General features: G+C 35.0%; 1 protein-coding gene across 2 annotated transcripts in view; it reads right to left on the bottom strand.

The window, feature by feature from the left end:
• Positions 1–23,989, bottom strand: part of LOC136025215 (prolactin-releasing peptide receptor-like) — a 173,744-nt gene that overhangs the window by 12,095 nt on the left and 137,660 nt on the right. For both annotated transcript variants that reach the window (XM_065701033.1, XM_065701031.1), the window contains exons 7-8: positions 21,348–21,539; positions 4,250–4,384 (exon numbers count right to left, since the gene is read on the bottom strand). In XM_065701033.1, coding sequence (XP_065557105.1) covers positions 4,250–4,384; positions 21,348–21,539 — 327 coding nt within the window. The remainder of the gene's footprint in view (positions 1–4,249; positions 4,385–21,347; positions 21,540–23,989) is intronic.

Here is a 23,989-nt window from a genome sequence, read left to right as displayed (position 1 = left end):
TTTAAGAAGCTGTTTTGGAAAAGTTTGATGTGAAGTATATTTTATGATATCTCTGGTGTGGAAAATACAATGTTTTAGAGGTTTTGCTACCAAAGAGTTCCCACTCTATACTTTCTTTAACGCTATTCTGTGTTATCTAGCGAGTTTGCTGATAGTTGTTCGAGATCGTGCCTGTTGCAGATAAGACAGACCACATAGTTTTTTGTTAAGACGGACCTGGGACGGACTAGGGTCCGTCTTGGATGAATAATTCTCGAAGCTAAATTAACTAGTCTTAAAGAAACAGACAACTTGACTCAAAGTTGACTCGAGGAGCTAGCTGACATATCAAGAATATACATATCAAGTTTATGGATGGCATGTCATTGCTCAAAAATCGCAGAAGAAATATTAAGAGCAGTGAAAAGGGAATTCCCGAAGACATTGTAAGCGAAGCAGCATAAAACAAAAATTAAAGTGAACTCCCATAAATCTCGTATTATGACCTTCGGTTTTCTTGGATCAAAGCCATCGTTTATAACACCAATACATAATGAAATAATTATAACAAAAATTAAACTCTTAGGGGTCACACTGACTAAAGATTTGAAATGGGCTGCCAACATTTGCTCTATTTTTAAACAGGCAAGTACATCTCTGTCTCTCCTTAAGCTATTTGCTAAATTTTCGTGCCCAATTGCAAATATCCTCCGCCTTTATACATACCTACTAGGAAGTCCCTCTCCTGCTTGTTCAGGTGAGGTTGAAGGAGGTCCCTCCAGCTTGTTGACTGAACAACCATTAATGAGGCCTCGAAGGCTGTCACGCCAAAAGTCGTCAGACCGTTCCCGAAAGCTGGACCAAAGTCAAAGAAACCTACAGGACGCAAAAAGTTCTAGTCTAAAATTCTCACTGACACACCAGAAAAAGAGCGCCTTGAAGCAGGACGTCAAATTAAAGAAGCCAAGAAGTCAAAGAAGAAAAGCCGAGCAGGACAGAAAGAGACAGCATGTTACGACTGACTTGGATGTGGAGGAAGACTTCGTGCTTAGTGATACAAGGAGCGACGAGAGCCTTCACATCGGAGATACTGAGGAGGATGGTGAGGCTTTTTTAAGACCGGAAGGAACTGAAGAAGGCGACTTTGTTCTGGTCAAAGTGGTTGGCAAGAGGATAAAATCATATATTGTTGCAAAGGTCTTGGTGAGACACGAGCTTGAAGATGAGATTGAAGTGTTCTTTTGGAAGAGGATTTTTCCCTCTTATAAATTTCAAGAGGCGACTGAAAAGGGAAGGGTCAGTCTTGAGGATGCTTTGATGAAACTGCCAAAGCCTATCACGTCAGGAGGAACGGCAAGGCAGGCGTCATTCCTCACATTTGGAGTTGATTTTTCTGGTTTTAGTGTGTTATAAAGAGCCAATGGTTACATTTTACTTGATTGATACATTATTACTCGATTGATGAATATTTGCTTGATATGCTTATACGAAATATGTAGTCGAACATGATTACGAAAATGATGGTTCGTCTTTCCCCCTCTGATGGTCTGTCTTGCCGGCCCCTCCAGATAAGACAGACCTTTCGACCTTTCTTCCAAAATCTGTATTTTCTCAGAAACTCTTTGGAGAAAGAGTTTGAAAAAAATAGCAAGGTAGCGGGAATGAATCAGCAATCCCATGGAACAAATTTCGTCCCGGTATCCTAGAAACAGAAAAGGCAGGAATGGAATCCCGTTACTGGGTCTGTCTTACCTGTATCTCCCCTGCTGATGTTGTCAACCCCTCCAAATTTGAAAAGTGGCATACCTAACCCCTTAACCGAAATTATGACCGTACTTTAACAGCCAATTCTTACTTCCAAGCCCCTTTGTGTAGCAGACAAGAAAAGGAATTTCCCTTCCCATTGCATCAGATGCAAATAATAGGAAACAGCCAATTATTACTCACACGTCACTCCCTAGTCTAAAATTTGAAGCAGATTTTTATCTACATCAACCCTAAAGTTTACAGTCTCTCATTGTTCTTAAAATGATGTATCAATAAATGATTTTTGTACAAGAAAACAACAGAGCTAGTATATTTTGATGAACTCATAAGGGACTATTGACCGGCATTAAAAAAATATATATATATATATATATATATATATATATATATCTGTTTTTGTCCAAACGTATATTTTTTTTGCCGCAGACAAATTTTTACTATCTCTGCTTGGACAGGAATAAAAAGAAGGCTTCAATTTCGTTTGTGAATGGCCCTTTTAACCGCTGCACCTGCGAAGAGCCTCTGCTAGAACGGAGCTTTACAGTCGAAAGCAGAAACATGTCTCAATAGAATGAAAATTTAGACACAAAGCTTCAGATGGCCCTCTCTAACAGAGCCTACAAAACTACATTCCAACTCAGACACATTAAGCTCTGGCTCTATTACTAGCAAAAACTATCCTTTCTGCCCCAGGCTAGAATGATACCCAGCTTTCAAAATGAAATGTCATATTCATCAATCTGGCCTAGGGTCCAGACTTTACGTAGAAACCATTGCTTTAGTACTTTCTAGCAATAAGCTGAAATTGGTGGACTGAAAAAAGGAAAAAAAAATAGTTCTTGCAACATTGCAACACAATAAGCAATACCACCAATTTTGGTTTTTACCGTAAAAAGTAGAGGAGTAAACTTCAGACAATTTTAAGTTTCTATACCAGTTGAGGCTAAATCGGAGACAAGGTTTAACATAACATTTTCATTTCACGACTGGTTTTTTTTTATACCTAATGATTTGTTCGTGAACAAACCTATCGAGGATGAATACTCTGTAAACAATATTCACCAGAAAACATGCAATTTCATTAACTTCAGCAGAAAAATAAAATCAAATCTATCGTTATCACTTCAATGTTTAACAGCGCAAAAGCTAGGTTAGCGTATAGAAAGAGGGGAAAATATACAAATAAAAGAAACGATAGTCAACTTCTTATTTTGACTTGATAAAAAAAAAGGAAAAATGATAAATAATAGGGCAGTTTAATGTACTTTGTAATAGCAAAGCGATTATTTCCCAAGGAATAATCCGTGAAATATGCTCCAGGGCTCTTTAATAAAGAAAAAAAATGGAACAAATGAAATTGAATTTTCTTGCATTCTCATAATAAGATTTTCATTAATTCTATTTACAATATCTCGGGAGTGGTAAAAGGAGTAAACTCAATTTACTGGTGAAAGGTCTTGAACAAATCACATTACATTACCCCACTTTTGCCTGTCAAGAAATTGTGTGAAAAAGCACGGTTCACTTACTTGACGGAAACTCTGAAATAAAAATAACAAAAGCATGACCTTGTGTGCTTTTCTGGGATGAAATTAATCAATAAAAATGGATTCGACGAACTCTTAACTGCCCAGAGACGGCATGACCACATAAATGGAACAGGTTCTCAGCTTCCTTTGATTAGTTTTGATCTCTTGATGTTTGGGATGTTGATGAGAACAAGAAAACAAACTTTTGGAAACATGGACCACCATATAGCGATGCACATTCTCTCTCTAAGAAGTATGATATCATTTGTAAATTACAGGTAAAACTTAAGGGATCACGGCTGTCCAAATGATCTTTCTATCTCTCCCATGTTAAGTATTTTTTAGTTTGCTATTGATAAATACTTAAAGGATTTTGTCGGCTATTATGTTGGTTTTTAAAAGAAAAAGAGACGAATAATTTAAACTGAGAAAACGCTAAAACCGACATATGTTTTCACTATAATTTGAGATAAAGCCCAAAACATATTTTACGTTTCCTTTATAGACTGCTGCGAGTATTAAGATGGGAAGATGGATAATAAATTCAAAATAGCACAATTGAGGAAAAGGCCGAAATGTCCAAGTATAATGAGAACTAAATTAGGCACCAGGAATCAATTCAGTTGAGTGGTTCAGCGCCTATTTTTTTAAGAGTTGGGTGGGGGGTTTGAAATCAATCTAAATGAAAAATAAGTTAACTGTTTGGCTGTGATAACAAAAAGACAACATATTACAACATATCAATCTAATGGAGAGGCAGAAAAAAACTAAAAAATCATTTCCTTAGGCTTTTTGTTTTATGAGAGACACATTGATTGAGCAAGGAGCCTCTTGATGATATACTATAATGTATTTTTGAATTAAAAAATCCATTCATAAGCTATCTGATGGCGAAAAATCTTAATTTGACAAGAACTGTAAAATTCCGCTACTGCAACTTTGATAAGTTTGAAATATAAAGAAAATCAACTTACCTGCTGAGTCTCCAAATGAAGAATAAAAATGGAACAAAGACATTTGGTAGAAAAGCTATCCATACGAAGACGATAAAAGTAATATCAAAATGGCCTGTATTTGAAAACGTTTCCACGACCATCTGGTTTACAAGCCTATGAAAGAGCAACAATTCAGAGAGCTTTAGTTCGACAGTAGTATGACTTCTATTTGTTCAAAAGCTTATTTAACCAAACATAAACGTTTTGAATTTAACTTACCCATATTATCAAGGCATGAGAATGACTATAACGTTAAGAATGACTATTGTCATTCTTAACAGTTTTTTTTCTAGGCTCTAGACTCTAGAGACAAGGTTTTCGGAATGGGGAACACGCTCCTCGTGAAAATTTCCTGCCCAGTTATTTTGTTGGAAGTAAATATGGAGTACTCAATGTGTAGAGGTTTACTTATCAAAAGTTAATAGAATAAGAATATTCGAATAGTCTTAGAAAAAAGAGGAAAATACCCCCAATATAGTGGTTGCGATGTTCGTCAAACTTCTTCTAGTAATAAAAGCCCAAGGAGCAGGTTTTAGTTCTCCATCTGCAAATATTGTAAAGAAATTTTGTATTTGTTTCCTGAAAATCATAGACAGGAACAACTTAACTACATCCCAGACCCCTCCCCCTATTGCTCTACTATATCCCTAGAAAATTTTCAAAACCTTTATAGGTTTATGCCTGGTTCGCACATTTTTCTCCCTGGCGATTGTATTACCCAATAATAATTTTCATTAAAAAAAAAAAAAAAAAATTAAATCCGCAAGTTGTGTGGATACCTAGAACCATACCTAGGTATTCGTGGTCGTAGTGGGGGGAGGGATTATAGGTGAAAGCAACTCTGAAAATCTGATAAATTGAAATCCTCCGAATGCAATGAAATAAGGATTTCGTTATTATGTTGTTTAGTTCAGAGCAGCACATAAATTCCACCGCTACCCGTAAAACTATATGGAAATCGTTTTCCATGTGCATGTGAACCTATCAATTGTCGAAGTCAAAGAAGTAAATATTGAAAAGAACGGGTTTACACCATACGGTCTATGGGTCGATCTAAGGGTCTACGGCCAGTAGAAATAAAAATAAGAATATCAAATAAATGAATATACTGCCTGTATTTCAATATGGCTTCCTCAGTATTAAAAAAGGAGAGATTAAATCAAGTAAAATTAAACACACAAGGCAATAAAAATAAATCTAGAAAATAGCTCTGAGTGTTCTGTTGAGCAGTAATCTTTTTATTGATATCCAAGACATTTTTTCGTTTAGTTTTGATTTATATTAATCTCTTCATGATTTTGCCTGACCGAGTTGCATGTAGCATATTGATATTAAGCTTTTGTTGTATTTATATCACGAATTGAATCAATATTTACACTAGAATGCATTTATATTAATTGCCAAGTATGTTAAAATGAGTTTTTTATTTATTTATATGGCTTTCCTGAAGAATTGCGGGAAAATTTTTGTCACAGACACATTTTTGTGGAGATTACCGTTCTTTCCTCAAACTAGTTTTAGAGGCTTTTTTATATATGAAAGCCTCATCGATGGAATTAAAACGCCCAATAAACCATTCCAAAAACTGCTGGCGAATTTAAACAATGCAAAACTTGCCAAAAGATCAAACAGTTCGTGGTAACTTGATGAGCTGATCAAAGTATGTCATCCCTTTTTTGGTAGAAAAATTCCTTCATGAGATATACCAGTTTGAAACTTTAAGGGGGTTGACAACTTCAGTAGTAAGAACTGAAATCAGTTTTTTATGCTGATTTTAAACATATAAGTTTAATCAAGTTTAGTCCTACCCATCGAAACTTACGGGCCTGAGAAAATTTACATTATTTTCGAAAAAGGGGGAAACGCCCCCTAAAAGTCATACAATCTTAATGAAAGTCACACCATTAGATTCGGCGCATCAGAGGACACTGCTGGGGAGGTTTCAATAGCCTATCTTTACAAATTTGGAATTTTGTATTTTTGCCAGAAGGAAGATTACGGATGCGTGTTTATTTGTTTGTTTTTTGTTGCATTTTTTTCAGGGGTGATCGAATCGACCCATCGGCTTTAGATTTTCTAAAGAGGGCTCAATTGAAAGAAAATTAAAAGTCCTAGTGCACTTTTTATGTGACCAAAAAATTGGAGGGTGGCTAGGCCCCCTCTCACGCTTATTTTTCCCTAAGTTGCTGGATCAAAATTTTGAGATAGCCATTTTGTTCAGCAGAGTCCAAATATTTAATAACTATGTTTTTGAGGACGATCTCAGAGTCACCGGGAAAGGGGTGCAAGTTATGAACTTTGTCCATTGTTTACATGCAGTATTTGTTATTAATAAATATACAGTCAATTCAGGAGCGACTTTTTCTGATGGGAGAGGTTGAGGTGGGGTGTGAGTTGACATGGTTGCGTGGAAGGATCTTTCCATGGAGGAATTTTTACGGGGGAAGATCATCTCTATGAAGGGGGTGCTGGATATCCCAGCATTATTTGAAAGACTATCAGAAACAAAACTATCTTAAAGTAAGGAGTAACATGAAACCTTAAAATGAACAGAAATTATTACATCTATGCTGGGATTCGTCCCCTCGTTAATGCCTCACTATTTACGCTAAAGTATAGCAATTTCAAAAGAGCTATTATTAATTAAAAAAAAAACAGGTTTTTTAACTGAAAGTAAGGAGTGACATTAAAACTTAAAACGAAGAGAAATTATTTCGTATATGAATGGGGCTGCCTCCTCATAAACGCCCCGCTCCTTACGCTAAAGTTTGACCATTTCTCTTAACTCTACTTTTTAAAATAGTACAAAACTTTATCATAAAGAGCGGGGCGTTGATGAGGAGGCAGCCCCTTCATACACGAAGTAATTTCTATTCGTTTTAAGTTTTAATGTCGCTCCTTACTTTCAGTTAAAACACTTGTTTTTTTTTATTTAATGACAAACATGAGCCAAACACAGACAATATCTTTGGTTTATTATCACATAAATATCATAGATGAGGCTGCTTAAGGTAAAATTAAACGCTAAGATTGGCCGGAAAATAACACAAACAAATTATTGCTTATATCGGCCATTATTTTACAAAATTCGGACTTAACTAGAATTTTCTCAGGCTCGTAACTTTTGATGGGTAAGACTAAACTTGATGAAACTTAGATGTTTAAAATCAGCATTAAAATGTATTTCTCTTGATGTAGCTATTGGTATCAACATCCCATTTTTCAGAGTTTTGGTTACTATTGAGCCGGGTCGCTCCTTACTGCAGTTCATTAGCACGAACTGTTTGATTAAATAAAATAAAACAAATTTTTTCCGATTGAAAGTAAGAAATATCATTAAAACTTAAAACAAACAGAAATTAGTAAGTATATTTTTTAAAGATCGCATATTTCTTTCATTTTAGTCATTTGACAATTGCTCAACTTGTAACTGTCATTTTCATAAAAATATGTTCGACCTTTTTGGCTGTTTTGTTACTATGCCTTACCAAATTAGTTCCGGAAATATCGCTAATTTAAGTTACGCGGGAGAATCTTTCCATGGAGAAATTTTTCATGGAGGAAGGGAATCTTCAATGGAGGGGGCACTGGATTTCCCGACATTGTTTAAAAAACGGTCAGCAATTAAATAAAACAATTTTTTTCAACTAAAAGTAAGAAGCAACATTAAAATTTAAAATGAAACAGAAAATATTACGTATATGAGATGGGTTACTTCTCTTCAGTAGCTCGCTCTTACACTTAAGTTTCTTTTTTTAATACTTTAAAAGAGGCTATTAGTCTAATTAAATAGCCTTTGTGATTCAGGAGTCATTCTTAAGCAACTGAAACAAAAATCTAACTTCGGTTATTATAAGGCTATTATTAGTTTAAAAAAGGAAAAATTAATATGCCATAGATAACTTCGAAGAACACAATGCCTTTCAATGACGAAAGTAAAACAGTTCAAAATAGGGATCATACCTTTTTATTGACAGTGAAATATAAAATTATTTAACTGGATATTTCGAACACATATACAGTGTTCATCATCAGCAGTAAAACTAAAAGAAATGAATAAAAATAAACAGAATTTATACCTAATAAACTAATTACATATAGTTTATTGCTCTTATTTTTTTCAATGCAACAGCCGAGGCAAATCTCCTTGACCTTTTCGGTTCCGGTTCATTAGATTTAACTGACGTATTACGTGGACAGAGGTCATAGCTCTTAGGTGAAGTGATATTTACTTTATTTGACCTCAGTAAATTATCATAAATTGAGTTCAATCCAAATTCACCTGTATCTCTGTTTATGGAATTATTCTTGAATAGAATTTTTTTAATTTCGATTGTTTCCCTGAAAGTTTGCTTTAAACCTTGGTCCCTAGAAATCAAAGAAACATTTTCAAACAAAATAAAATGATTTGGAAAATTAAAGATATGCTCCGCGAGGGCCGACGTGAAATCTTCAGGTTTGGTATTTTGCTTTAAAGACGATGAAATGGAATTATGATGTTGTAGCAATCTCGTTCTTAAATTCTGGTTAGTACGTCCCACATAAGAGCTTCCACAAGTACATGGAATTTTATAAACCCCACTTTTTTGTTCTACGGAAGTCCGATCCTTTCCAGAATTTAAAAAACTTGCCAAAGTATTACTACCTCTTAAAGCTACCTTTAAACCATTATTTTGTAAAATTCTTTTAAGTTTTTCACTCAAACCTGGAACATATGGTAGAGAAAAAAAGATATCTTTCTTTTCTGTTGTTTCCAGAATATCGTCAGAACATTCTAGAAATTTTTTCCTTCTTTTCGAAAAAGTCTGGTCAACTAACCAACCCGGATAATGGTTACTTATTAAAATGTCTTTTAGCAATAATAATTCCTCCTCAATGAATTTTGGAGAACAAATTCTAAAAATGCGGTCAGTTAAAGATATGATTAAACCAATTTTTACTTTGCGGGCATGACCGGAGAAAAATGACAAAAATCTGTTATTGTTAGTAGGTTTTCTGTAAATCTTAAAATCCAGACTATTTTCATTTTTTAAAAGAAGGACATCCAGAAAAGGAAGTTTATTATCCTCTTCTAATTCTATTGTAAATTTTAAATCCCCTCCCCAAAAATTAAGATGTTCTAAAAAACTTTTTAATTCCTCCACCCCATAATTCCATACTGAAATTATGTCATCCATATATCTCCCCCAAAATTTATGTTTTAAAAAATATGAATCTAACGCTATTGTTTCAATATTTTCTACAAAACAATTTGCTAATAAAGGACTTAAAAGGGCCCCCATAGGTAAACCATTTACTTGTTCGAAAAAAACCCCTCTGAATTGAAAAAAAAATAAGAGAACATATTGCACAACCTAACTAAACTCATAATGACACCGACCTCCAAAACTGTTTCACCACCAATTAAGTCCAAATTTCTTAGTATCTTTCTCTCAAGGAGAATTTCCGCGGCTTTTACATCAATACTCGTATACATTGACACTATGTCGAAACTTGAAATTATAGAATTTGAAGAAATCTCAACTTCTTTTAGTTTTTTTTCAAGTTCTGACGAATTCTTAATATAAGAAATTTGTGTAGACATGAGCGGTTTACATAATGACACTAGCCACTTACTCAGAGCACTTGTTGGTGACTTGTTACTCGCAACAATTGGTCGTAATGGCAGATTTGGCTTATGTATCTTTGGAAGTCCATATAATTTAGGGCACAAAGAACCTCTTGGTAAGAATTTGTAGAAAAGTTGAGGTGTAATCTTCCCTTCTTCCTTCAAACTCTTTAACTCGTTCTTAAACTTCTTTGTGTATGAGTCCGTCGGGTCAAAAGAAAGTTGTTTGTAAGTTTTTTCATCTTTCAGTAAAGCGTTTAATTTTGAATCGTAGTCCTTGGTGTCCATTACCACTAAAGTGTTACCCTTGTCTGCTTTTGTAATAATAATAGATTCATCCCTTCTTAAATTATTAAGAATCTTTATGTCTTTGATAGAATTGTTAGGGATTTCTGGTTTTAAAGCAAACTCTGACAGGGCTTTAACAGTAGAAGCTCTTACTAGGCTAACATCTTTAATTAAGATGGGGTTTCTATGTAAAGATGTTTCTATTGAAGAGATAATTTCTTCTACTGGGACTCTATTAGTTTTAAAACAAAATTTTGGACCTTTTTCTAATGCGGACTTTTCTTGTAACGTTAAGGTCCTTGATGAAAAATTAATTACACCTGGTCCAAGAGTTGACGAAGGTATTACGGCTTTATTTTCATATAATTTTGAAAACTTTTTAAGTAATCTTTCTCTGGAAAGGTGAAAGTCATGATTGAAATGATTTCTTGCTGTTTGTTGAATAAAACAAAAATCACTTGCACTCACCTTTTTTGATATAATATTTTCCAGGAAAAGTTTATCTTTCACTAATAAAGCTCTTTTTCTCCTTTTATCTTTAATCAGATGATTTAAAGTCTTGAATTGTAGACCTCGTTCGAACTTTTTTCCTTTAAAAGTGCCTAGATGTAGATTGAATTTTATTGAAGGTGGCAAAATCCTTTTCTTCTTACATTGATGAAGAAAATCTTGTTGATTTATAACATTTGCATGTCTCTTATGGGTGTTAATATATTTAGACACCTCCTTGGTCACATTATCCCCATATGCTCAACGTAGATAACTTCGAAGACCACACTGCCTTTCCATGACGAAAGTAAAACAGTTCAAAATAGGGATGATACCTTTTTATTGACAGTGAAATATAAAATTATTTAACTGGATATTTCGAACACATATACAGTGTTCATCATCAGCTATTCCAATCCAAATTCACCTGTATCTCTGTTTATGGAATTATTCTTGAATAGAATTTTTTTAATTTCGATTGTTTCCCTGAAAGTTTGCTTTAAACCTTGGTCCCTAGAAATCAAAGAAACATTTTCAAACAAAATAAAATGATTTGGAAAATTAAAGATATGCTCCGCGAGGGCCAACGTGAAATCTTCAGGTTTGGTATTTTGCTTTAAAGACGATGAAATGGAATTATGATGTAGCAATCTCGTTCTTAAATTCTGGTTAGTACGTCCCACATAAGAGCTTCCACAAGTACATGGAATTTTATAAACCCCACTTTGTTGCTCTACGGAAGTCCGATCCTTTCCAGAATTTAAAAAACTTGCCAAAGTATTACTACCTCTTAAAGCTACCTTTAAACCATTATTTTGTAAAATTCTTTTAAGTTTTTCACTCAAACCTGGAACATATGGTAGAGAACAAAAGATATCTTTCTTTTCTGTTGTTTCCAGAATATCGTCAGAACATTCTAGAAATTTTTTCCTTCTTTTCGAAAAAGTCTGGTCAACTAACCAACCCGGATAATGGTTACTTATTAAAATGTCTTTTAGCAATAATAATTCCTCCTCAATGAATTTTGGAGAACACATTCTAAAAATGCGGTCAGTTAAAGATATGATTAAACCAATTTTTACTTGGCGGGCATGACCGGAGAAAAATGACAAAAATCTGTTATTGTTAGTAGGTTTTCTGTAAATCTTAAAATCCAGACTATTTTCATTTTTTAAAAGAAGGACATCCAGAAAAGGAAGTTTATTATCCTCTTCTAATTCTATTGTAAATTTTAAATCCCCTCCCCAAAAATTAGGATGTTCTAAAAAACTTTTTAATTCCTCCACCCCATAATTCCATACTGAAATTATGTCATCCATATATCTCCCCCAAAATTTATGTTTTAAAAAATATGAATCTAACGCTATTGTTTCAATATTTTCTACAAAACAATTTGCTAATAAAGGACTTAAAGGGGCCCCCATAGGTAAACCATTTACTTGTTCGAAAAAACCCCCTCTGAATTGAAAAAAATAAGAGAACATATTGCACAACCTAACTAAACTCATAATGACACCGACCTCCAAAACTGTTTCACCACCAATTAAGTCCAAATTTCTTAGTATCTTTCTCTCAAGAAGAATTTCCGCGGCTTTTACATCAATACTCATATACATTGACACTATGTCGAAACTTGAAATTATAGAATTTGAAGAAATCTCAACTTCTTTTAGTTTTTTTACAAGTTCTGACGAATTCTTAATGTAAGAAATTTGTGTAGACATGAGTGGTTTACACAATGACACTAGCCACTTACTCAGAGCACTTGTTGGTGACTTGTTACTCGCAACAATTGGTCGTAATGGCAGATTTGGCTTATGTATCTTTGGAAGTCCATATAATTTAGGGCACAAAGAACCTCTTGGTAAGAATTTGTAGAAAAGTTGAGGTGTAATCTTCCCTTCTTCCTTCAAACTCTTTAACTCGTTCTTAAACTTCTTTGTGTATGAGTCCGTCGGGTCAAAAGAAAGTTGTTTGTAAGTTTTTTCATCTTTCTGTAACGCGTTTAATTTTGAATCGTAGTCCTTGGTGTCCATTACCACTAAAGTGTTACCCTTGTCTGCTTTTGTAATAATAATAGATTCATCCCTTCTTAAATTATTAAGAATCTTTATGTCTTTGATAGAATTGTTAGGGATTTCTGGTTTTAAAGCAAACTCTGACAGGGCTTTAACAGTAGAAGCTCTTACTAGGCTAACATCTTTAATTAAGATGGGGTTTCTATGTAAAGATGTTTCTATTGAAGAGATAATTTCTTCTACTGGGACTCTATTAGTTTTAAAACAAAATTTTGGACCTTTTTCTAATGCGGACTTTTCTTGTAACGTTAAGGTCCTTGATGAAAAATTAATTACACCTGGTCCAAGAGTTGACGAAGGTATTACGGCTTTATTTTCATATAATTTTGAAAACTTTTTAAGTAATCTTTCTCTGGAAAGGTGAAAGTCATGATTGAAATGATTTCTTGCTGTTTGTTGAATAAAACAAAAATCACTTGCACTCACCTGTTTTGATATAATATTTTCCAGGAAAAGTTTATCTTTCACTAATAAAGCTCTTTTTCTCCTTTTATCTTTAATCAGATGATTTAAAGTCTTGAATTGTAGAACTGTTTAAAATTGTAGAATTGTATTTTGAACTGTTTTACTTTTATTAATATGCCAATTTCGTTAAAATTTTTTATGTAGGGTGAGCCAAATTCAAAACCTGCACTAATTGAAACACGTTCAGAAATTAAATAAAAAAAAACAAGTTTTTTTTTAACTAAAAGTGAGGAGCGACATTAAACTTAAAACGAACAGAAATGATTCCGTATATGAAAGGGGCTGTCCCCTCCTCAACGCCCCTGTCATTACGCTAAAGTTTTTATTGTTTTCAAAAGTAAAGTTTTGACAACGAGTCAAACTTTAGCGTAAAGAGCTTTAGCGTAAACAATTCTGGATCTTGTTTCAAGAGCCTTAATTATCGGGGGAAAAGGTCTCGTCTCTTTTTCTAGTATTTAATAAAGCAAAACTACATTAGTAATTATACTTTGTAGCTAAATAACGTGGCTCCAAGGTTGCGGCAAAGGTAACCAGGTATTGTCTAAGCTATGAGAACTGAAATGTTCAACGTCAAACCGCTTTTATCAAAAATTAAATAAATAAACAAGTTTTTTAACTGAAAGTAAGGAGCAACATTAAAACTTAAAAAGAACAGAAGTTATTCCGTATAAGAAAGGGGCTGTCCCCTCCCAACTCCCCGCTCTTTACGCTAAAGTTTTTACTGTTTAAAAAGTAGAGTTGTGACAAAGAGTCAAACTTTAGCGTAAAGAGCAAGGTGTTGAGGTGGGGAGAGCTTCTTTCATAACCTGAATAATTTCTGTTTGTTTTAAGTTTTGATGTCGCTCTTACTTTCAGTTAAAAAAACTTGTTTTTTTATTCAATTTCTGAAAGTTTTCAAATTAATGTAGGTTTTGATTTTGGGTCACTGTACGTGAATAATATAACAAAATTGACATTTTAATTTTACTATATTTGGCTAAATGCCTTTCTCGAAGTTTTGATTCAACGATTTTGAGAAAAAGAGGCGGGGGAGGGGTTCTAATTGCTCTCAAATTTTTGGTTACTGAAAAAGGCCCTTAGAACTTTTAATTTTATTTACGAACGTTCTTATTAGTAATAAATATAAGTAACTTACAAATGAACTTACGTAACGAACTTCTATGTTCGTATATTTTTATTACGTACTAGCTGGGTCCCGGCGGCTTCACCGCCGGGCCCCAGTACGGCACGCGGCTGGCTTCTATATATGGATGTGTTCTATTGCAGTTTTTTCAAATATATTTGATTATTAAAGCAAGTCCAATTTCTAACAATGATATCTACTAGGCTTCAAAGTTTTGGTTTTCTTTTTTAAGGTTTTTGAGTTCTTGTAATCCCTTATTTCTTAATTAAAATTAAAAAAAATTTGAGTCATTTTCTTGTTTTTCTTTTTTTTGTTTTCTTTTAGCTTTTTATTTTTATTTGTTTTGGTTGTTTACCTTTTTTAGTTTTTTTTTAGTTTTTTTCCTCTCTTTTTTGATTTTATTTTTCTTCTTTATTCTTTAGTTTTTTTTTCCCGGAACGTGCCCCAGCAACACGTGTGCAAGGTGATAATATTCTAACTGCGTAAAACTTGTGGAGATACAATTGGTTATTCCTCTGATATACTCTGGTAATTCCTCGACGCCGAAAGCCAGGTTTCGCGTTGCTCTTGTAATACATCGACACGCATTCTTTTGATAATTTCTCTCTTAGCCGCAAGCCTAAGCCCCCCCCCCTAAAGCAACACGTATGCAAGGTGCTAAATTTTAACTACGTAAAACTTAAGGATATACAACATTCTTCGCTATCCGATTGTCCGTGTATATAAATAGATTGTCCAGTTTACCGACTCTAGAACACGTAACATATAATTGTCTATGGGAAAAACAATCCGTATTTAAGATCTATGCCGTATTTTTCTAATGATTGCCCTTGAGCTTTGTTGATGGCAATTATAAATGCAAATCAAATTGGAAATTGCAATCTTTTAAATTGAAAAGGCAGATCTGTTGGAATCATGGGAATGCGAGGAATAAGAACAGCCCCACCCTCGGAAGGTTCTGTCAAGGTTGTTGCCTCTATTACGTTTTCCATTGTTTTGCTTTTTTACGGCAAGTCGCATGCCATTGCAAAGCTTTGGTGGGTTAACATTTTGCAACAGTATTATTGGTACGCCTATGTTTAGTTGTAGCACGTGTGGTGGAGACCCTGGGAGATTCGGGGAATTTGAAAATTCTGATGGATAGGTAACCGCTTCATTTGATTCCAGAACTGTGTCGACTGACTTGTAAATAACTGCCTGGTCTCAAATCTTGATCAGAATAATATTGTTGATTTCTTGGACGTCTTTTTTCTGGGCTGCCAGAACCACTCGTTCAATTAGCCATTTATGATTTTTGTAATTGGTTAGAATATTCGGAAATACCTTTTCAACCAAATCATTTTTTGACGTCACTAAATTACAGAATTTAGGAGGCAGTTGTATACGTCCTGAAATTGAGTCAAATGGGAACATTCCATTTCTAATTGTTAGCAATTGACCTGAAGATGCTTCACCAGAGTGATCGTTTTGCAATCGGACGCGCATATTTATAGTTAATTTTAATGTATTTACTTGTGCCCATAATTAAGAATTTTTCAGGCAAGCATTTGTTTCATCCACAGGTGTCGATCTAGGAATAATAGGTAATGATTGCTCGAAATCTCTCGCTGGCAATATGAAGATGCTGCCAAAGGGTTTAGAATTTCCTCGCAAATCTTGCAATGATCGCTCGAGAACCTCGAGCGATTTTTTGTGTGCCATTGTGCACTCGTCCCAAACAATAAGTTTGCATTGCTGCAATACTTTACCCATCCTAGATCATTTGGATAGAGTCCAAGGTTATATCTGGCCTCTCTATCTGTATTCGGTGGAGTATATCCTCGGCCATTTGCGATTTGTATTTCTCCCATAGCTCTGTAGGAGATGAAGGAGAGCAAGTTGTCAATATGATTCCAAACAATGCACGAATTTGACTTGGAGTTGACGTTTTGCATGCGTCATTGATGCAATTTTCCCAGTGCTGGTCGTTCTCCAATAAACTCATAGCTTGGCATGCACTACGATAAGTGTCATGTATAGTCCCGTTTACAGTTCTCAAATGCTAAAAGGACGTCGGGCCGGGTATATTAATCAAAAGCAGGCAGAGAAAGAAGCATTCATCTTGATTGGGGTGAAGGAAGTAGATTCTTCCTATCGTGGTTTTTTGAAGTTGTTAGCATAGCCGTCGGCTGATTCACCCCGTTTTCGACGTTCAAATGATTTTTTATTAGCATTCCACGTGTAATACGTAGGCACTTCAGAATGCAGCAGTTTTTTGCAAAAGAATCATTTAGACAAAACGCGATATAAAGCAGTTAACGTTGTATCCGGTGGGTTCAGGGCACTTTGTTGCACGTTGGATTCCAAAAAATAAACACGTTGACCATTCTGTTAATGTACCGCTAAGTGAACATGATCTGGACTTCATTCATATATCGGCGATGAAAGAATACGCCACAAAACTTCATTACTGCTTATGTATCTCCCAGCCTGATATTGTACGACTTCCTCGATATCACTGATTTCGCACTGCAAGCCAAAAACTGCCATGTCGCTGCCTTTGTTGACGTATTTACAAATGTATTTGATTGCCTTTACGGAATTACAACATTCAACGTTTATGTGCGCATTGTAAATTTTCAATAATAAAGGTGAATATGGAACATAACACTGGTTATCTACTTTGATGTAACGGTTACGCGACTTTATGATTGCTGATTTTTCGCCATCTTCGGTAGACCTTCTTCTATATAAAGGGTATCCATCATTGCCGGTAATTGTGTTGGGTACTAAAAGTCGAGGATATTGCTTTATGCACCTTCCTTTGACCGTGCATTGTGATTTTTCATTCAGTGCATCGGAAGGTCCATGTATCATATTTTTTACCACAATATCATATAAGCCGTTATCAATATTATCATCACGTATTTGAACTGAAATCACATCGTCAATTTCATTAGAACTAATTTTATCATGTAGCCAGATTAGTATATGTGCGTGTGGCAATCCTCGTTTTTGCCATTCCACTGAGAACATCCAGCATCGTACTGACCCGAACACTTTAAGTTTAACTATGTAGTTTATCAGTGATTTAAACTTTTGCCGGAAGACACGGGCCGTAATGTCATGTCTATGAACCGCCGATTGTCCTTGAAATAAAAGCTGCTGTATCACGTCTCAAGATGGATGACATGTAAATGTGATAAATAAATCTGAACGACCATGACGACGAACATACGCAATAGCATCTTGAGTATATTCATGCATATGACGATATATATACATACATATATATATATATATATATATATATATATATATATATATATATATATATATATATATATATATATATATATATATATATATATATATATATATATATATATATATATCTAATAGCTTTTGGGGTGGCGCCTCGCGCCACCCCAACGCCTAGTTGGTATGGCGCTTCGCAACCCCCCAAGCCCCCCCCGCGCGTGTATGTCGTTACGCGCCATATTAGTTACTCGCCATTGTAGTTGTGTCCCACCTGTGGATATATATATATATATATATATATATATATATATATATATATATATATATATATATATATATCACCTATTTACACCTGGTTGGTGGGACGCTTCGCGCCCCCCAAGCCCCCCCCCCCCCGCGCGTAAGTCGTTACGTGCCATATTAGTTACGTGCCATTGTAGTTGTGTCCCTGTGTCTCACCTGTGAATATAGATATATATATATCCACAACACTGTGCTGGGTAGAGAATTTAGAGTGGCAAAACCCCATATAGGCCAGTGTATTCTCCTGATGAGGCCTTATGTTGGGTGTTGCCTCTGAATTATTTGTCTATATTATTTTTTCTATTGTTTGGTAGATGACGACTTATACTTATTGACGACATGACTGCCTGTCCATGGATTATTCTTTATGGTTGATTGTGTGTGGCTATGCTGTTTGACCTATGTGATTGTATGGATGAGTAGGGTTAAGGCCTCATTCAAGTGCTGGTCTATATTAATCACTAATTTAGGAAAACAGTCTTCCTTTTCTCCTTCTGTCTCTCTCTCTCTTTTTTTTGTGTTTGTGCTGTTGCATTGGTGATTTCTCTTTTCATGATATATATATATATATATATATATATATATATATATATATATATATATATATATATATATATATATATATATATATATATATATATATATATATATATATATATGTTTTTAACTAAGTAAAACATGACAATATACAACATTCTTCGCTGTCCCATTGTCTGTGCATGTAAATAGATTGTCAGGTTTACTGACTCTTGAACATGCAACATATAATTGTCCATGGGAAAAACAATCCGTATTCAGATCTATACCTCATTATTCTAATGATGTGTCCCAGTGTCCCGGTCGTCATTTATATTCCCTGTGTCTCGGTCGTCATTTGTGTCCCGGTATCCCAGTTTGTAATTACTCTTTGAGTGTCCCGGTCGTCATTTATATTCCCTGTGTCCCGGTGTCTCGGTCGTCGTTTGTGTCCCGGTCTGTAATTTCTATTCGAACAATCCCTGTGTCCCGGTCGTCATTTATATATCCCGCCTGTGCCCCCGGCGTCCCCGTTGTAGTTGTGTCCCCATGTCCCGGTCGTCATTTATATTCCCTGTGTCCCGGTCGTGATTTGTGTCCGGGTGTCCCAGTCTGTAACTTCACTTTGAGGTTCCCCGTCGTCATTTATATTCCCTGTGTCCCTGTCGTCATTTATATTCCCTGTGTCCCGGTCGTCATTTGTGTCCTGGTGTCCCGGTATGTAATTTCATCAGTTGACAAACATGACGTCAGTCGAGAAACAACTTCATGACGCATACAGCTCAATCCTTATAATGACGTCAGTCGACAAACATGACGTCAGTCGACACACAAACATGACGTCACTAAAGGTAAAAACTACAAAAAAAGTTAAAAAGAAAAAAAACTAAAAACTAATAAAAAAACTAAAAAAGCTAAAAAACTAAAAAAACTAAAAAAGAAAAAAAAAGAAAAAAACTGAAAAATAAAGGAGAAAAACAAAACTAAAAAAAATGGAAATAAAAAAAGGGGAAAAACACAAAAATTTATTTCATCATATACCAATTCAAAAACGAATGTATATACAGACCGGGACACCGGGACACAAATGACGACCGGGACACAGGGAATATAAATGACGACCGGGAAACAGGGACACAACTACAACGGGGACGCCGGGGGGCACAGGGGGATATGTAAATGACGACGGGGACACATGGAATGTTCTATTAGCAATCACCACATACAAAGCTCAAGGGTAATCATAAGAATAATGAGGTAAAATTAAAAAAAAAAAAACTAAAAAAAAGGTAAAAAACTAAAAAAGACCAATTCAAAAGCGAATGTATATACAGACCGGGACATCGGGACACAAATGACGACCGGGACACCGGGATACAGGGAATATAAATGACGACCGGGACACTCAAAGAGAAATTACAGACTGGGACACCGGGACACAAAAGACGACTGGGACACAGGGAATATAAATGACGACCGGGGCACAGGGACACAACTACAACAGGGACGCCAGGGGGTACAAGGGGATATATAAATGACGACAGCGACACAGGGAATGTTCGATTAGCAATCACCATTAACAAAGCTCAAGGGCAATCATTAGAATCTTGAGGTATAGATCTGAATACGGATTGTTTTTCCCATGGACAATTATATGTTGCATGTTCAAGAGTCGGTAAACCTGACAATCTATTTATATGCATGAGGGGGTTCGCCCCCTCGTCAGTACCTTGCTCTTTACACTAAAGTTGAACTCTTTAAGAATGACCCCTGAATCACAAAAGCAGTCTAATTAGAACAAATAGTTCTTTTGAAATTACTACATATAGGCTACTTTAGCGTAAAGAGTGAGGTATTGAGGAGGTAACGAACCCCCTCATATAAGTAATAATTTCTGTTCATTTTAAGTTTTAATGTTGCTCCTTTCTTTCATTTGAAAAAACTTGTTTTTTCTATTCAATTTTTCATGGAAAGATCATCTCACAAAACCACCTCCCCCCCCGACCCCCCTACCACCAGACAAAGTTAACCCTGAAAACGTCAATATACTTCGCAATAACCAGTACTATATGTTCATAATGGGCAAAGTACATAACTTGCCGCCCTTCCTCCGGGGACTGTTGGGGATCGAGTCGTCCTCAAAGACATAGATATTAGATCTTTCGACTATGCTGAACAAAATGGCTATCTCAAAATTTTGATCCGGTGACTTTGGGAAAAACTACTATTGGAGGGGGGCTAATTGCCTTCCAATTTATTGATCACTTACAAAGGGCACTAGAACTTTCAGTTTTCGTTAAAAAGAGTGAAATTCTAGGACCACTAGGTCAATATGATCACCCCTGGGAAAAAAACAAAAGAATAAATAAACACACATCTGTGATCTTTCTTCTGGCGAAAAATACAAAATTCTACGATTCTTGCAGATAGGAGCTTGAAGCCTGTACAGTAGGGTACTCTGATACGCTGAATCTGATGGTGTTATTTTCATTAAGATTCTGTGAAGGGTGTGTTTCCCCCTTCTTTCAAAAACAAGGCAAATTTTCTTAGGCTCGTAACTTTTGATGGGTAAAGCTAAACTTGACGAAACTTATACATTTAAAATCAGCGTAAAAACTCAACCGTTTTGAAGTATATATTGTTTTTTATATGTTTAATTTCGTTTTTTATTATATGTTTAATTTCGTTTTTTAGAGTTTCGGTTACTATTGAGCCGGGTTGCTCCTTACACCAGTTCGTTAACACGAACTATTTGATATATGGATATTTTGGAAATTCTTGTTCACCACGAAGGTCAATTCCTAATTTTCTCATTTTTAGACAGCAAAGCTGTAGAATCATTAAAAATTATTCTTAAAATCATTCTTTCGACATGGTAATTAATCAAAAAGTAAAATCGAGACCAGTTCATTCAACTTTCTCTGCTATTATTTGTCTACTGCTCAAATGATCAAAGGAAGTACTTACTTTAAAATACTGAGAGGAAACATACAAAGAGCAAAGGAAACCACCATTGAAATAAGATACTTCTGAGTCCTCTTTTCTTTATTGATGTCATGTTCAGTTTCTTCATTTCTCTCCTTTGATTTTACTCGCCAAATGTGTCGATGGCCAGGCACAAGCTCAAGATGTATATTGGTTTCTAGACGTGGTGGACTTCTGAAAAGATACCTGACATGAAGTTGTGAGCCTATAAGCGAATATCGTAGTTAGGCAATGTTTGGTATATGAATTACAGTACTTATTACGCTGACGCCTGCTAGTGCTAAGGTAGAAAAAGGCAAAGAATACGTCCTTAGACTTTACAGTCCCTACCGGTGTTGCTGATCTCCGATTCTTGGCCCTTCAGCCAGGAAGTGCAATGGGGGGCTGGGTGCTAACCATCCTGTGCGTTCGCACACCCTTCCTGTTCCCCTTCCCCAAATTTCTCCAGGTACACATTTAGAGCTGGGTCGACTCTGGCTAAGCTCACAGAGTCACGCTACTGACCCCCGTCCCAAACTAAACAATTGGGTACACTAGGATTCAAACCCACGCCCTCTCAGACAAAGCATCCTGAATGCTAGTACTAAATACATTTAATTACAACCACAAAAGTATGATTACAATCATATATACATGAATCTTTCTTCCACGAGTGCGATACAAAATCAACAAATAGTAACTTATTCAATCAACATTATTAATTCTATTAATTATTTGACATTGTTTTGGAGCAACCCCCTGCAAGCGTCAAATACTGATGGATACCTTTCTGGGTAAATTAAATATTAGTCCAGATGAAAATTTACACAGTAAGAAATTATAGTCTCCAACATAATAAAGGAAAGAGAGCACTTTTTCTAAAGATTTTCAATATGACTTTTGTTATTACATCCAACAACAAATAGAGACAACAAAAGTACATTGTTGACAAAGAAGACAACAAAAGTATACATATTAAATCCAGCAACAAATAGAAACAACAAAAATAATGTTCTTAAACTAAATTTTTCTAACGATATCAGTGTGGATATTACTATCTCCACGGTGTGGATTATATAATGTGGATTATAACTAGTAAAACTTCCTGAAGCTTCATTGATTCGTGTTAGAGACTGAGACGGTCGTTAAGTGTTAAAAGATAATTTAATACAGGTCCTAGTAAAATAAGAAGTGATCTTTTAAAACAGAGTACGTTAATTAGAGATAGAATATTCAAGATAATGAAAATCAAATTTGATTAAAAATTACAATTTGATTATTTAAGTTAATCACCACTACCTAGTGACTTAAAAAATTGACTTAACCTCTGTATAATAAAGTTAAATAAAATTGCAAAATTCTTTAGAAACAAACCTGTATGGAATAAGTAAAAAACTATTCTTTAATGTAAAACTCTGTATACTATTTTTTCATAAATCCCGATAAAGAATCATTAACTATTGTATATAATTAATTTCATAGATCCTTAGCCATAGCAAACAATTCCCTAGCCATATTGTTAAATAAAGAACTCAGAATTCAACTCATCTCACCATCAAAGGTCTCCTAGTAGCGTAATAGGATGAACTAATGAACCTCTTTGCCTCAGTATTGCTTCTACTACGGTTGGATGGTATTTTATAAAAAATAATGATGATAATAATCTTTCTCTTAGAAACTAAGCAGCCTAGCTATTGCAGGCCTTTCCAAGAATTATATTTAACTAATTCAAAGAACTTCATCATCCTAGCCCCTCCAGCTACAAAAAAATTTGTGAATACAAACGACTTCATCGTAAACATGGGGTTATGTTAAAACAGCAATATGTATTGTGTAAATGTTTGACTACTTTTTTAAATGAAATAGAAAAAAAACGAGCTTTTTCAACTGAAAGTAACGAGCAACGTTAAAATTTAAAACTGCAGAAATTATTTCGTATATAAGAGGGGCTACTCCTTCCTTAACCATCGTTCTTTACGCGAAATAGTTAAAGTTCTTTAAAGATGTTTTTCATTCACAGTAAACAGCCTTTGTGTTTCAGGAGTCGTTATTTCAGAATTGGGACGAAAAGTAAAACTTCAACGCAAAGAGCATGGGATGATGAAAAGGCATACCCCTCATATACGAATAATTTCTGTTTGTTTTAAGTTTTAATGTAGTTTCCTTATTTTTCATATGAAAAACCTGAATTTATTTAGTTTCTAACTGGTGTTCAAGTCCACTCCCCCTCCCTGAAGATTTAAGTATATTCCTCAATAAATCAAAAACTATATCTAAACATGTGGTACATAATTTTCAGGCCTTTTCCCTGGTCTCTGTCAAATTTTTTATCGGCTATCTTTAAGGAAAATTTGGGTATTGGAGGGAGGCTATTTGCCTTCCAATAGAATTGGTCACTTACTGAGGAACCAGCAGTTCGATACGATCTCCCCTGGCAAAAAAATGAAAAAACACGTATCCATAAATATTGACGCTATAATGCATCGGAAGACACCGATAGGAGGTATACAATTGAGGCTAGTAGTCCCTCAGTAAGTTATTACTCACACCTGGGTCTTACGCAATACTATAGCACACCTGTATCTCACGTAAGAGTACACCTTTTTTGTTACGTAAGAGCGAGCAATTCAACTGGACCCTGGCAA

This window comes from Artemia franciscana, chromosome 3 (genome assembly GCF_032884065.1).
Source record: "Artemia franciscana chromosome 3, ASM3288406v1, whole genome shotgun sequence".
Classification (NCBI taxonomy): domain Eukaryota; kingdom Metazoa; phylum Arthropoda; class Branchiopoda; order Anostraca; family Artemiidae; genus Artemia; species Artemia franciscana.
The sequence above is the reverse complement of the archived record's forward strand: the minus strand, read 5'-3'. Positions and strand labels throughout refer to the sequence as shown.